Below are 13,322 nucleotides of genomic sequence, written 5' to 3' on the forward strand. Positions count from 1 at the left end.
CTTCAAATTTGATCAAGTTTATAGAAAAAAGTAATATTTTCGACCTAAGATAAATTTATTATAAATATATATTTAATTATTAATTTAATAAACTAATTTGGTAATGTGAATATTATTGTATTTGTCTATAACGTTAGTCAAACTTAAAGTAGTTTGACTTTGGTAAACCACAAAACTGAACAACAAAACCTAAAACTGGAGGGAGTATACCACAAAAAAAACATAATGGACAACAAAACTCTCACAGTAGCCATTAGCCAAAGAAGATGTCACGGATGTAGACAAATTGAACAGTTGTTGATTGAGCCAGAGATGCCATGGTAAAATACTAGCACCATATTGGACGACAAAACTTTCTCAAAGTAGTAGAAGGAAATGTCACGGGTATAGGCAATCTCATCATGGTAGGAAAACAGCATCTGAGGTAAGTTGCTCTACATGTTGTCATTTGCCCCGATGCGTGCACTCTTCTGCTGAATAGCTCCACCAGAAAGTTGGTGTTCATTGTTGTGGGCTAACAATGTCAAGAATCTGCAAACACAGAGGAAACAAAAACGTGCAAGTGTCTGGTTAATTAACTTAGAGTTAACAAGGAATATCTTGTGGATAGAAGAGCAAATGCAACGGAAAGAGAAACCTTATTGGTGAACTGTTGAAAAACTTGTCCTTCCATCAATTTCTCTAATTCCTGAGGATGAATTAATGAGGGAGTGGGCATCATAAAATAAAGGTGGTAGAGAGAGGAAAAAAATAAATGTAAGTGAGAAAAGTTATATTCGTATCAGTATTCAGCAGACTATAGTAAAAGGAATTAATTCATCGAACGTGCCCATTTGAAGCTTCTCAACTACTGGTAGGAAAATGAAGTCATGATGGTGGAATAAGAAACAGAAGTGTTGTACTATAACAGTGACAATGTTCATTACTGCAAACCATTGTCCTCAATAGGTATTGGCATATTATGTGCATGTTATTTGAGCAGCCGGACAGAAATTGCAAACATAGTTAACTTGTTAAATAAACTTGCAGTTATCACAAGAGTAGAGAATTACCTTTTCTGGCTCTGCAGAGCCATCAATCTTAAGTAGCATTTGCTGAAGCTTACAATCTTTCAGAGCATCTCGGATCTCATTAGATTCCGCTGGCATGGATACAAAAATCAAGCAATGAGTTAATTGATGATGTTTATTTCTTTTTGCGAGACAAGACGATGAGTATTACTATGATTAATTAAATAAGGTAGAAATGCTAGCAGGTTATGAAATTTGTACAGGGAGGGATGTGGAACCAATATACAAAATTGACTAGCATGAAGCCCATATTCTGCTTACAGTACTATCCTTACTAACTATTTGTCAACTCTTACGAATAACCACTCTCCAAATGCCACTTACGATTGTCCTTACATTTTTGCCACCGGAGAGAAATTTTCTTAACAATTTGCCCCTTTCACCGATGTGGCATACCAGCATGGACTGAGGACGTGAATGTCCTTTTTGCCCCTGCCACTCCCCTTCATCTCATTGAGATCATCCACAGCGGTGCACGTATGCTTCTGGCTTCCTGCTTGCGGGGTCACCTCCTCATTGAGACCATCCGCGGCCACACCAGCCACGCTGTCTCATCAAGCCTCGTCAATCATGTGTCAGCGGCAAGAAGGTTGTGCACTGCATCTGCATCATCTTCTTCGGCAGGCCAGATAACCGCGAGGCCCTCAAACTCACTGGGAGGATGGCGGAGCACCCCGGTGCAGGTCGTCATGCGGTTCATTGATGGCAAGGCCGGCAAGTGAGGAGCACGTTGAGGTACAAGGAGAAGGTACATCCGCAAGGTTGAAGGTTGTCATCGACAGCCACAAGGAGAAGGTACATCCGCAATCAATAGCAGCCAAAGAACATCCATGCACGCACCTAAGTGTTACTGCTACCTAATGGCTTGTCACTACACAGCAGTGCAGAAGATGGACGAGAAACAGCGGCGGAGGTGAGCTCAAATCTGAAAAGGAAAGGGAGAGAGGGGGGAACACAAGGGAAGGGCCATGGGTAAAATGGACTTTTTGTGTCTCTTGTCCACATTGGCTGTCCTCACTAGCATGCTTAATAGGTGAAAGTGGCAAATGATTAAGAAACCTTCTCTCTGGTGGCAAATCCGTAGAGAAATGTAAGAATGGCAAACGGAGAGTAGCCATTTATAAAAGTGGCAAATAGTTAAATTCCCCATTACTAAATGTGCATGCCAATATTTTACTCCTATACTGTAGGTCTGTAGGATTGGGATTAGGTTCAGATAATTATGAAATTGAAGTCGATATTCTTGGGTTGAAATGCTGGACTATACTAACATGGAGACATTTGTTTCAGCTAACAAATAAAGCCAGAAATCAAGTAAAAGCAAAGGATTCCTTTTTAAAAAACACAAATCATGGTATGAAATAGTCAAACATAGGCAATACCTAAAGATCTTAATCCATTCTTGTCAACAAGCCAGCTTGGATCCTCAACTTCAAGAGATTTTGCAGAGTGCAATGTGTTTGGATATTGTGTGGGACAAGTCGTGTCCGATACTACAGACAAAAAATTGAGCTTAACATAAATTTTCTTGGCCTTCAAGATTCACAATGAATAATATTATAGCCCTTATAATAAATTCTAGAGAAACTAATTTAAATTATTGATTAAAAAGCATAGCATATGGTTACTTCTTCTTCTTTTTTTGCGAGGATAGCATATGGTTACATTGTTTACAACTGAAGGTAGTCATGATCTATAAAGTTTTGAGTTCAATCAATTATTAGTGAAAACCAAATAGAAGAAATGGAGAGTTAACAACAGAGATAAGTATGGTGCATTTTTACATAAAGACGGGGTTTGATCCTTGTCATTAGGACAATTTGTTGCTTCTTCCAGTGACCTAGAGTTCCTTGCTGAAAACAATAGAAGGCACAACTGTAAATTCCAGTAGATTATTTTAGAAACATGTTAGTAGGACAGAACAATTGACAATTTAATGAATGACTATATGATAAGATAATTCAGGCCCTTATATATGGGCAAGTACATGCCCTGCAGGACTTTTAGGTGTACACAGTCAAATGCTCATTTACAGTATATTGATGTAATTTTATGTAGGACCCCTCTATTTTAATGATCATGGTTTCAACTCAATTTCCATATATAGCAGGACTATATAGCTGTTGCAAACAACTGTATTGAGTCACCAAAAGCTAGAGCACTTACAAATTTCCTCCTGAAGAGATGACTTGCTAACTTCTTCCAGAGGTATTGTCTTCTGGCAAAATTTATCTGTTGGCAAAACGATATTTAGCACAAATACTGGCTATCAAGATAATAAATATATTCCTCTAAAAAAGGGAGATGAAGATATTTGGTGGCCATTTTTGTTTGCATAAAGGCAATGCATAAATGATAGTTATAATTTGTGCTGTGTTTAGTACTGTTCAGCCTTTCCCTAATCTCAAACCAAGTACAATAGTAAAATTGCCAAAATTTCAAAACAAAAGGTCCCCCGCAGACTTGGACACTTGGAGTGTGATAAGCAGTTTATCACTTGCTATATTTTTTTAAGACGTTTGGTTTATTGAGCTATGTTTAAAAATGCGGCTGGCAAAGAACGCTGGCCAAAGAGAGAAAAGGCAGTACAGGGAAGCTTGTTGATTTAAAATACACAACTAAGAAGCAACAGAGGGAACACGGCAGTTTGCTACAGCCCCCTCGCGCTACTTGAGCTACTTTCAGATCGCAGCACTAGAGCTATATTTAGAAACTACCAAAGGATAGCACTGAGTACCTTTGTGATTTTTAAAGCATGCCACCGAGCAACTGCAAGGGATAATGAAACCGTTTGTAAGGCCCAACTGCATTACACAATAGAGAAAAAGAAGCCAGAGAAATTGAACGGACCATGCTCTTAATTGGTCTACAATATGACATGTGCTCTTTTGCCACATATGTGTGTATAACATGTAGCCCTGGCCCCAGTTGTCATACACCGGACTGTGGCAAATGAGCCAATGCCATTCAACTTTAGGGCAAAAGAGCAATTTTACCAAACAAATCTACAGGACACATAGAAGATGTCCAACCGTGATTGCATCGCTGAACAGGTATGTTAGTTCAGTAGTCCATTTAGTTTCAGGGAATCTTGAAAAACAGTTTGTTTAGATAATCATATTTGGCAATCCTAAGGTTACATCCTTGAAACAATTGTGCAAGAGAAGTCATAAAGTATGATATGTAATTCTCTTGCGTATTCAAGAAAAAATAAGCAAAGTATTACAGATTATTGAATGATGGACGTTTGCCTCTGAATACTAATTCAATACAGCTTAGTACCAAAACCAACACTGACACCAGATATCAGGAGAAAGGTTTACATGTCTTGTTTTGCTGCTGCCTTTTTTTTTTTTTACTCATGCAAAACCACTCCAGCAGCAAGCTACCGAGTCAAACCCAAAATATATCAAGCTAATTCTGATGTAGGCTCATATTCTAAAAAGAAGCTAATGCTTCCAACCATTAATCATCAATCTACTCTATTGACCTAGCAAACCCGTACTCTCTTTTCAAGCAGTAAGCAGTGAAGTAATCGATGTGAACACAGCAAGTAGGACATTGCACTAAAACCGTAACAAGTGTTCTTCAATTCAATTGTTATGCTAGCTAGTAGGCCATTACTGAGCACCATGATCGAAGCGATTTCCCAAATTTTAAGGACAGTGGTATGCGACGACGCTACCCATGGAAGCTGTAAGCACAGAAGGGTGGAGATATCCGGTGGCTGGACTTACTATGGCGTGCGGCAAGCGGAGCACTTGTACTTGGACGGCGCCTCCTTGCACACGTCGCAGCTCCCACCAGCCATCTCCAGCCACCTCCCCTAGCCCCTAGGGATTCCTCCAGGCGCGACCTGCACCCCCAGACCCGTCTCAGGTGTCCTGTGGCTGCTGCGGGAGCGGCGAAAGGAGAGGAAAGGGGGAGGGGACGCGCTGACCTTTTAGGTGCTTTCAGCTCGTGCGGCTAGGCTCGCTCCACGGCGCGCGACGGGCGCCCTCGGCCGGCGGCGAGCGGAAGAGGGCGGCGGCGCCGCGGCGGCAAAGGTAACGGGATATGCGAGTGGAGGAATGGGTGTGGCCGGGTGGCTCCGTTCTATGCCTGGGCCAGTTTAGTGGGCTGGTCCAGCCCGCGTGGCCGCCCGCGGTGGCTGTTGCGGAATAAGTTCACTTTGGGTCCCTTTATTTGTCGCCCTGTCCGATTTCGTCCCTTGACCGCAAAACTGGATACGACCCATCCCCCAACTTATAAAAACCAGGTAAACAAGGTCTCTCGGCGGTTTTGATAGCGGTTTTGGCTGACGTGATGCCTACGTGGCTAATTTGACTCGGTCTTTATTTGACGTGACACTGAGGCACTTACGTGGCAATTCGATCCGGAAAAATAATAAAGCATGTGGGACCTACATGTCATTTTCACACATAAAGTAATAAAAAATAGTGGGACCCGCATGGGCCCCACATGTTATACTCACCCCTCATCTTCTTCCTCCCTCTCCATCTCCATCTCCCCTCCATCTCTCTCCTTTCCTCTCTCCAGCGGCCTCTAGGCGCCACGGCTCACGGGGTGACGGGGAGGTCCGGCGGTGGCGGCCGGCGACGTGACAGCCGCCGGCGGCGGCGAGCTCCACCTCTCGGCGCAGCCGTGCAGCCGAGAGGTGAGTAGGTGATCTGTGAGCAATTAGCAATTACCAGTTACTGACGAAAGGTGAGTAGGTAAAGGCATTATTAGCAAAAACTGCATCTATCGGAACAAAGTTCATTCCGGTGGTCAAAACTCAAAACCCCAGCGAGCTGAGGTGTAAGAGCGACGTCGCCGGCCGTCGGATCGCGGGAGGGGGGGCTACGTGCTGGCGCAGGATTAGATCCATGAATCCATCCGTGCCGCCTACGCCATCAGACAGCCACGCGCGCGCAGGGTCAGAAACGCGCGCGGCTGCACGGCTGCACGAGAGGTGGAGCTCGTTGCCGCCGCCGGCTGTCGCGTCGCCAGCCGCCACCGCTGGACCTCCCCATGACCCCGTGAGCCGTGGCGCCTGGAGGCCGCTGGAGAGAGGAGAGGAGAGAGAGGGGAGATGGTGAGGGAGGAAGAAGATGAGGGGGTGAGTATAACATGTGGGTCCCACTATTTTTTATTACTTTATGTGTGAAAATGACATGTGGGTCCCATGGCTTTATTATTTTTCCGGATCGAATTGCCACATAAACGCCACGTCAGTGCCACGTCAGATGAAGACCGAGTCAAATTAGCCACGTAAGCGCCACGTCAGCCAAAACTATTATCAAAACCGCCGAGGAACCTCGTTTGCCTGGTTTTCGTAAGTTTGGGGACGGTTCGTATCCAGTTTTGCGGTCAAGGGACGAAAATCGGACTGGGTGACAAATAGAGGGACCCAAAGTGAACTTAGTCCGGCTGTTGCTGGATCGTCCAGGCTTGCAAGGCCCTGGCCCATCTATATAATTCTAAGAGTTCCTTTTTTTTTCGAGGAAAATAGGAGATGTTTTCTGATTTCCAACAGGAAATGGATGATTTATTTGAAATTTCAGCGTTTGAAACAATGTTTTAACTATGTATTGAGTTGATGACTGCTTTTGCTCTTCTTGGGTGTGGAATATAGGATTTCGCACTAATCTGTGACATTTTCCCCGCGTCTGGAATACGCAATTCGGTATCACTTTACTGTATTCTTAGTTTCTTTGTGTTTATCAGTGATCACTGGTCCATAATACTCCCTCCGTTTTACAATATAAATCATTCTAGCATTTTCCACATTCATATTGATGTTAATGAATCTAGACACATATATCTATCTAGATTCATTAACATCAATATGAATATAGGAAATGTTAAAATGATTTACACTGTGAAACAGAGGAAGTACTTCCTCCGTTTCACAATGTAAGTCATTCTAGCATTTCCCACATTCAATATAACATCAATATGAATGTGGGAAATGCTAGAATGATTTACACTGTGAAACGGAGGAAGTAGCTCGCAACGAAATTGGAGAAATAATGTGAGGATTATTCGAAGTACCATCACGAAAATGAGCCATTTCCTGGTTCAGTTCGTATATTTTTTTCACACGATGAATGATTCACTCGTGCTCAAACCACTCCAATACTAGGATTACAACCAATCCACACACACACCAACAAACAAAACAAAGCTATGCAACATGCCGACGACCATGGACAAATCTTATATCCGATACCGGACCAGCGGGTCCTTGAACTGAAGCCGCCCATTATACACCCTCCACGCAAGGTCCTCGAGTAAAAACGAGTGAAATCTCCACCCATCCCCATCATCGCCGGCTCCATCCACCTCGTCGTCGCCGCCCTCTTCTCCGGCATCCGTGACCGGGACCAATGGCGAGATGACACTGTCCAAGGGGAGAGTGATCAGCACGGTGACTGACAAGCGGTCAGCCTCGGCGCCGTGCCCTGCTCCGGGTGCAGAAGAAACGGGGCGAGCCATCCCTCTCACTTTCTTCAGCTTTCCATTGCTCCACACCTAGCACGCGTGCCATAAAAAACAAGAGGCATTAAGGCAAATTCAAGCAAGTTGTTACTGCTTTGATGCTGCTCAAAGAGTAAAGGAAACAACAGACATGACATGATGGTCACTTTGTGGTTTCTCTTCAAAAGCCGAGATCTTTGACTCTTTTTTAAGGTCCTTTGGTGGATTCCAAACCGAGCTGTGAGGCAGTGATGCACCGGTTGATGCAGACATGGGGCCTAAATGGGTCCAAATTGAGTGGTGACGCACAGCCTATACTTTAGAATTTGATGCCTTCGCAAAATAAAAATGGATGCTTTTTAGTACATGTCTATGCTTCTTAGAGACAGACTCTGCCACTCACGAACAATCAACACATCTTTTTTCTGTGGTGAACGACCAGCAAATTCGTAGCTGTAAAACCTGTAATTAATTTTACACGTTTGCCATTTGTTTTTTTAATGCAAATTACAAACTGAATCAATAATATGAGTGTCTACATGTCAATCATTTATGTGTTATCTGTGCAAAAATTAATGCTCTAATGTCCTTCCGTTTGCAAACTAGTCAAAATGAGACATTTGCACGCAAGTACCTGAGCAATGTTGCCGATGGTGACAAGGAGTGCGCCGTCGCGCGCGCCTACGGCCGTCCACTCGCCGCCGTCGTCCATCACCCAGCTCGCCGGCGCCGCCTCCTTCCCGGACGCTTCCCACTGGCAATGGATGCCCACGACGTACGGGTACGCCTTCGCCTTCCCGGCGGCCGGAGGCGCCGCCTCGCCAGCGGCAACCTTGGAGACCCACATCAAGCACCTCGCCTTCCTCCTCCCTTCCGCGAACGGCGCCTCCCCGAAGCCCACCTCGGGACACCCGGACATCATCGCCACCACCTGCATGCCCACGTCCCGCATCCGCCGCGCGTACTCCGCCGCCGCAGCCGGGAGCGCGCCCATCTCCCCCTCGTCGTCGACGTCGAACACCAGGGCGGGGTCCTCGGCGCCGTCCGCTTCCTGCTGATCCTCCTCCGTGAATCCGAGCGTGAGGAGGTTCGACGCGCGGCGCGCGGACGCGTCGACGAGGGAGAGCTCGGCGAGCGCGGAGGACGGCAGCTGGGAAGGGACGCCGTGTCCCTCGAGGTGGAAGTACCCCACGTCGGCGGCGGCGTCGAGACGAAGGGTGCCGCTAGAGCCAAGCGAAACGAGAGGCGGCAGCGACGGCGGGGCCCTGGAGCGAGAGGAGAGCGGGGAGCGTAGAATCGGCGCCGGAGAGGATAGGAGCAGGCGCTGGAGGATCGTCGAGAGCGCGGCGTCCGTGCCCCCACCCGCGGCGCCGGAGGACGGGAGCGCGTGGTGGTGGTTCGACGGCGTCGGCGGGGGAGGGCCTGGGAACACGCTCCCTCCTCCTCCTCCTCCGTTGGCGCCGGACATGGATGACGCTGCGGCGGTGGAGGAGGAGGCGGCCATGGAGACGGCGGCCGGAGCGGTGGACTCGGACTCGACCGACGTGGAGGAGAAACAAGTTTTTGGTAGGAAACTGGGAATCGTGGCTGGTGGGAGGCGTTGGCGCCTTGGCGGCGTGGCGTGGGAGAGGAGGCGATTTATTCGGGTCTAGTTGGTCTGTCAGTGTGGGCCCATCTTACGCGAGAGTGGTGGGCCACCTTAGGAGATTGAGCCGACCTGGACCGGCGAAGCAGGGGATGGGCCGGAACAGGGCTTTATTCCTGACCTCAACTACTCCCACAAATCCCTCTTCTCAGTTCTGCTTAGTTAGCTTGCTTTTTGTGAATTTGCAAATAAAAATCCTCCAAATTTTCAGTTGTACCTTGTTTTTCTCTCAAAATGTAGCAGCTCGTACTTTTTACTTCTACGAGACAATTTGTATTCTTTTCGGTGGTTCATTATCTCTGCACTAGCATGAAGAAATGGAAACGGAATAGCCTCAATTAGCTTCTGTGCTTGAGAATTTTTCACATTTATAGCCCATAAACTAGGAAAATGTTGAACCGGATAAGTGAAGGAAAAGGACCAATAGTCCAATACCACTCCACAGCGACTGACAGGTATATCTATCTCGACCATTGGATTGTTGCTTCTTCCACATAGCCCGGCAGCCGGCCATGCGTGTCGTTCTTGTAGCTTTCATACTGCGAAACACCTTCTGCAAAATGAAAAAAATATGTCCTAAATACACGAGCAACGACGTCTGAGAAATTGTCAAGTAATTCAAGAAAGCAACCGTTTGCCTTAGCAGTTTAAGAGCTGACCCCAGTGATTAGTTAGGAGTAGCTTTCTATCGCTGAACACAAAATCAAAACGCTTCGTGTCTCCATTGGACGGAGAGACCAGCACGAGACGTGAAAATTCGCCATCCTTCAGAGATCTTGCCACGTCGTGGGACTTGTCGGATACGCACACGTACGTGCGATTAATCTGGCACGACGATCTCTTTTCTCCTGTCGTTTCAATATATTATTATACGGTCGAATGGATCGACAGGGACAAATGGCATTGTAGACGGTGACACAAAATGCAGGGAAAGAACAACATGTTTGGCGAATCATGCAGAGCCGAGCTCTCTTTTACTAGTACTAGTACATTTCAAGGACTTTTGCGGCTGCGATGCTTAAATTATGGGAAGGGTGTCCATTCTATTATCGTCTTTTAGTGCCCTGTTAGAATCTTGCATAGTCAGTATCATGTACTAGCATTTGCTATTTTATTGCCCGTGTGTATGCTGTAGTCTCGGCTGTTAAAGAGAACTGTTTGCTTTGTCTTCATGCACGGGCGATATTTGAGAAATTTGTAGTTGCAGTCCTTTAGAGTTGATATATATTGGCCTTTGATAAAAAGAAGTGCAGGGACAAATTCGTTTTTATGGGAGACCTTCCCCCGGAAACAAGCTTGTCTGCAGCGATGTGACGCTCCAGTTTCATGCGTTTTGGTGTTAGGTTGGACAACATCTCCATCAGTGACAGACATTATACAAGTAGAATTTCTTTACATTAATTCATCATTTTCCAGCGATATCTTTATGGTTTTGTAAGCCATTATTACCTACTAGTATCTTAAATAATCAAGAAGAGAATGATCTCTTCTACCGGAGGAAAAAAGGGAGAAAAATATATGCCTCGCGTGCTTAGTCGTTGGATCATGGATTCAGAGGTCTAGATTAAACCAGCAACCGTGGGCTACTCCAAGAAGAATGGTTAGCATGGAAAATTGTTCCCTCAACTATGGTTTGAGTTTCATTCACGTCCCCCAACAGCTCAACTGTAAACCAGTTATATAACATCCCCTAATTACTAACACAAGTGCAAATCAAGTCTCTCGACGCTTTAGACAACGGTTTCATCTTACGCAGCATCATGTGACTCGTTGACCAAACGTTCATCTGACGTGGCTGGAAACGGTACGTGACTTGATGAGATGTGGTTCAGGCTAGGGCCATGGGTAATCAGGCTGGGGCTCCTATCTCTAGCATCGCCCCTTAGACCACCAATATGGTGGTGTGGAGCGACGAACGAGGATATTATTGCTACGGTTGCTATCTTGCCTTGCCGCCACCCTCGAGCGTCGACTGAATCTCTTCCACCCACGCTACAATCCGTGATAAGTTGCTCGAATCTCTCTTCCACCCAGAGCTATGCCAATGTGTTCACTAACTATGGCCATTGCCTGGCTCCTCTCGATGGACGCTTGTCACCCGTTTTCCACTGCTACAAAATTATCGGGGATACAATGTTCTATTGATGGCAAATTTAGTCACACAGAGGAAGGGTAGACGAAGAAGAAGGGAGGAGAAGGATGGCATGGTTGCCATCGTTTGGTGACTTCTTGGCCAGCAATCATCCGTCTACCGCTCGTCACATTCTCCACTCCAACGCCGAGCTATGACCTCAAATCCTCTTTCTCCACTGCCCTTGAGTCCCCCTTCTCTAGTACGAGGAGAGGAGAGTTGGACACCCGCAGCGCCAGCTGTCCTTGTTCTCGTTCGCAATAGATGGTGGGCAGGCAACGGTTGGGACACCTAAGAGGCGAGAGTGAGGAGTCGGGGTGACTGGCCGGGTCGAGAGAGAAAAGAAGATAGTAGAAAGAAAGTATGAAATGAAATGTGGACCCTATAATTTTTTTATTAACTTTTTGTTGGTTGGATTGTCACGTCAGACGAACATTAAGTTAATGTGCCACATATATGTCACGTAGGATGAGTTTGTCGTCCACACCGCTGAGGGACTCGATTTGCTCTGGTTTTGATATTTGGGGATGCTCTGATTGCACATGCGAACGTTAAAGGAAACTCAGACCCCGGTGTGAGGGACCTACGGTGGACCTTTCGCTGGTTAGCATTGCTCCATAAGTAGGTCCAAAATTCTGGAAAGGTGTCCTAAAGGAAAATGTATACTTTGACTCCCATGATTCATGTCCTCCAACTACAAAACCGGGTATATCGACTACTCCAACTCCAATTATCAAAACCAGTTTTGGAGGTGGTTTTGGCTGACATGGCGCCTATGTGGCGGTCTTGACCGAGTTTTTGTCCTACGTGGTGCTTACGTGGCATTAGAATAAAAAAAATAAAAAAAATATGTAAGACCCATATGTTATTCACACAAAAAAATATTGTGGGACCCGCTGTCATGTGGGTCCCACATGTCATCCACTCTCTCCTTCCCTTCTTCCTCCCCCTCTCTCTCTCCCCCCGGCCTTTCTCTTGGCCGGAATGGCGGCGGTGGCGGTCGAGACGACAGCGGTGGCGGTGGGGACGAGGATGGCAGCAGCCAAGGAGTGCAACGCTGTGGCGATGGGGAGGAAGAAGGGAAGGAGAGGGAGGATGACATGTGGGTCCTACAATACTTTTTTTTGAATGACATATGGGTCCCACATATTTTTTATTTTTGTTTTTATTCTAATGCCACGTAAGCGCCATGTAGGACAAAGACTTGGTCAAGACCGCCACGTCAGCCAAAACCACCGAGGGACATTGTTTGCACCGGTTTTGATAGATGGAGGAGTCGATATACCCGGTTTTGTGGTTGATGGACATGAATCATACTCGGGCAATAGTTGAGGGAGTCAAAGTATACTTTTTTCTGTCCTAAAAGACCATTTGCAGCAACTAGCAAGGCCCAAACGATTACATGTTGAGCTAGCAGGCCAACTTCTACTGTACCATATGGAGTAGGAAGAGTATGAATGTGGGCCATCAGGCCCAGAAAGAAGAGATTTTTTACTGTCCAGCAGAATTTTTGGTACCGCGCGGTACTGCAATCGTAACCGTCCATTCAGCCAGATCAAACGACCCACAATCGTCGGTACCGCGAGGTACGGGAATCCGGTGCGGGGTACCTCCCCCTTTGTTCGCGTGTATGGAACTGGTGGAAGGGCAGAATTGGATTTTCGCGTGGTTAGTCAATTTTCGTAGAGACGGTACAAGTCCCCGACCCGATAATCTGTCTCTTCCCGATCCCCTTCCGTCGTCCCTGGCGGCGGCGCAGCCAATCTCGCCGGACTTCGCTTCCTCCCTCACTGCAACCAGCCGTCGCCAACTTGCCCATTCCCAACTTGCCCTTCCTGTAGCCAGTCTAGGTCCGGCCGCCGCCGACTTCTGGGAGTCGATCTATCCCTGGATGACGACGACCTCAATGCGCAAACAAGAAGAGGTGACCATGGCGACAAGCTCAGCGTGGCGAATATGGCCTCGACAGCTCATCCGCCGACACCATCGCAAGCCTTTGTTCGTGGAATCGCCA

General features: G+C 46.6%; 2 protein-coding genes across 3 annotated transcripts; both read right to left on the minus strand.

Annotated features, from left to right (window-relative positions):
- Positions 1-226: 226 nt before the first annotated feature.
- LOC4327428 (uncharacterized) lies at positions 227-5,134 on the minus strand. Of its 2 annotated transcripts, XM_015771803.3 has the most exons (9): positions 5,011-5,134; positions 4,808-4,926; positions 3,808-3,839; positions 3,237-3,302; positions 2,855-2,923; positions 2,453-2,563; positions 1,053-1,141; positions 638-688; positions 227-531 (listed from the first exon to the last, which is right to left on the minus strand). In XM_015771803.3, exons 2-9 carry the CDS (start codon positions 4,879-4,881, stop codon positions 502-504), a joined length of 522 nt encoding a protein of 173 aa, XP_015627289.1. In that variant the 5' UTR covers positions 4,882-4,926; positions 5,011-5,134; the 3' UTR covers positions 227-501. The 2 variants fall into 2 exon arrangements, with proteins under 2 accessions (XP_015627289.1, XP_015627293.1); XM_015771807.3 differs by lacking the exon at positions 2,855-2,923.
- A 1,939-nt stretch (positions 5,135-7,073) lies between these two features.
- On the minus strand, positions 7,074-9,142 carry LOC4327429 (2-oxoglutarate-dependent dioxygenase DAO). The gene is made up of 2 exons (XM_015767047.3): positions 8,167-9,142; positions 7,074-7,586 (listed from the first exon to the last, which is right to left on the minus strand). Exons 1-2 carry the CDS (start codon positions 9,034-9,036, stop codon positions 7,272-7,274), a joined length of 1,185 nt encoding a protein of 394 aa, XP_015622533.1. The 5' UTR covers positions 9,037-9,142; the 3' UTR covers positions 7,074-7,271.
- Between the last annotated feature and the right edge of the window lie 4,180 nt (positions 9,143-13,322).

Source organism: Oryza sativa, chromosome 1 (genome assembly GCF_034140825.1).
Source record: "Oryza sativa Japonica Group chromosome 1, ASM3414082v1".
In the NCBI taxonomy this organism is placed as follows: Eukaryota; Viridiplantae; Streptophyta; class Magnoliopsida; order Poales; family Poaceae; genus Oryza; species Oryza sativa.

Coding starts and splice junctions, on each gene's coding strand:
- LOC4327428 (XM_015771803.3), bottom strand. CDS start 4,881: ATGGCTGGTGGGAGCTGCGACGTGTGCAAGGAGGCGCCGTCCAAGTAC. Junction 3,840..4,807: donor TCCGCTTGCCGCACGCCATA/GTAAGTCCAGCC, acceptor TATCCCTTGCAG/TTGCTCGGTGGCATGCTTTA. Junction 689..1,052: donor GCTCTGCAGAGCCAGAAAAG/GTAATTCTCTAC, acceptor ATTCATCCTCAG/GAATTAGAGAAATTGATGGA.
- LOC4327429 (XM_015767047.3), bottom strand. CDS start 9,036: ATGGCCGCCTCCTCCTCCACCGCCGCAGCGTCATCCATGTCCGGCGCC. Junction 7,587..8,166: donor CCATCGGCAACATTGCTCAG/GTACTTGCGTGC, acceptor CACGCGTGCTAG/GTGTGGAGCAATGGAAAGCT.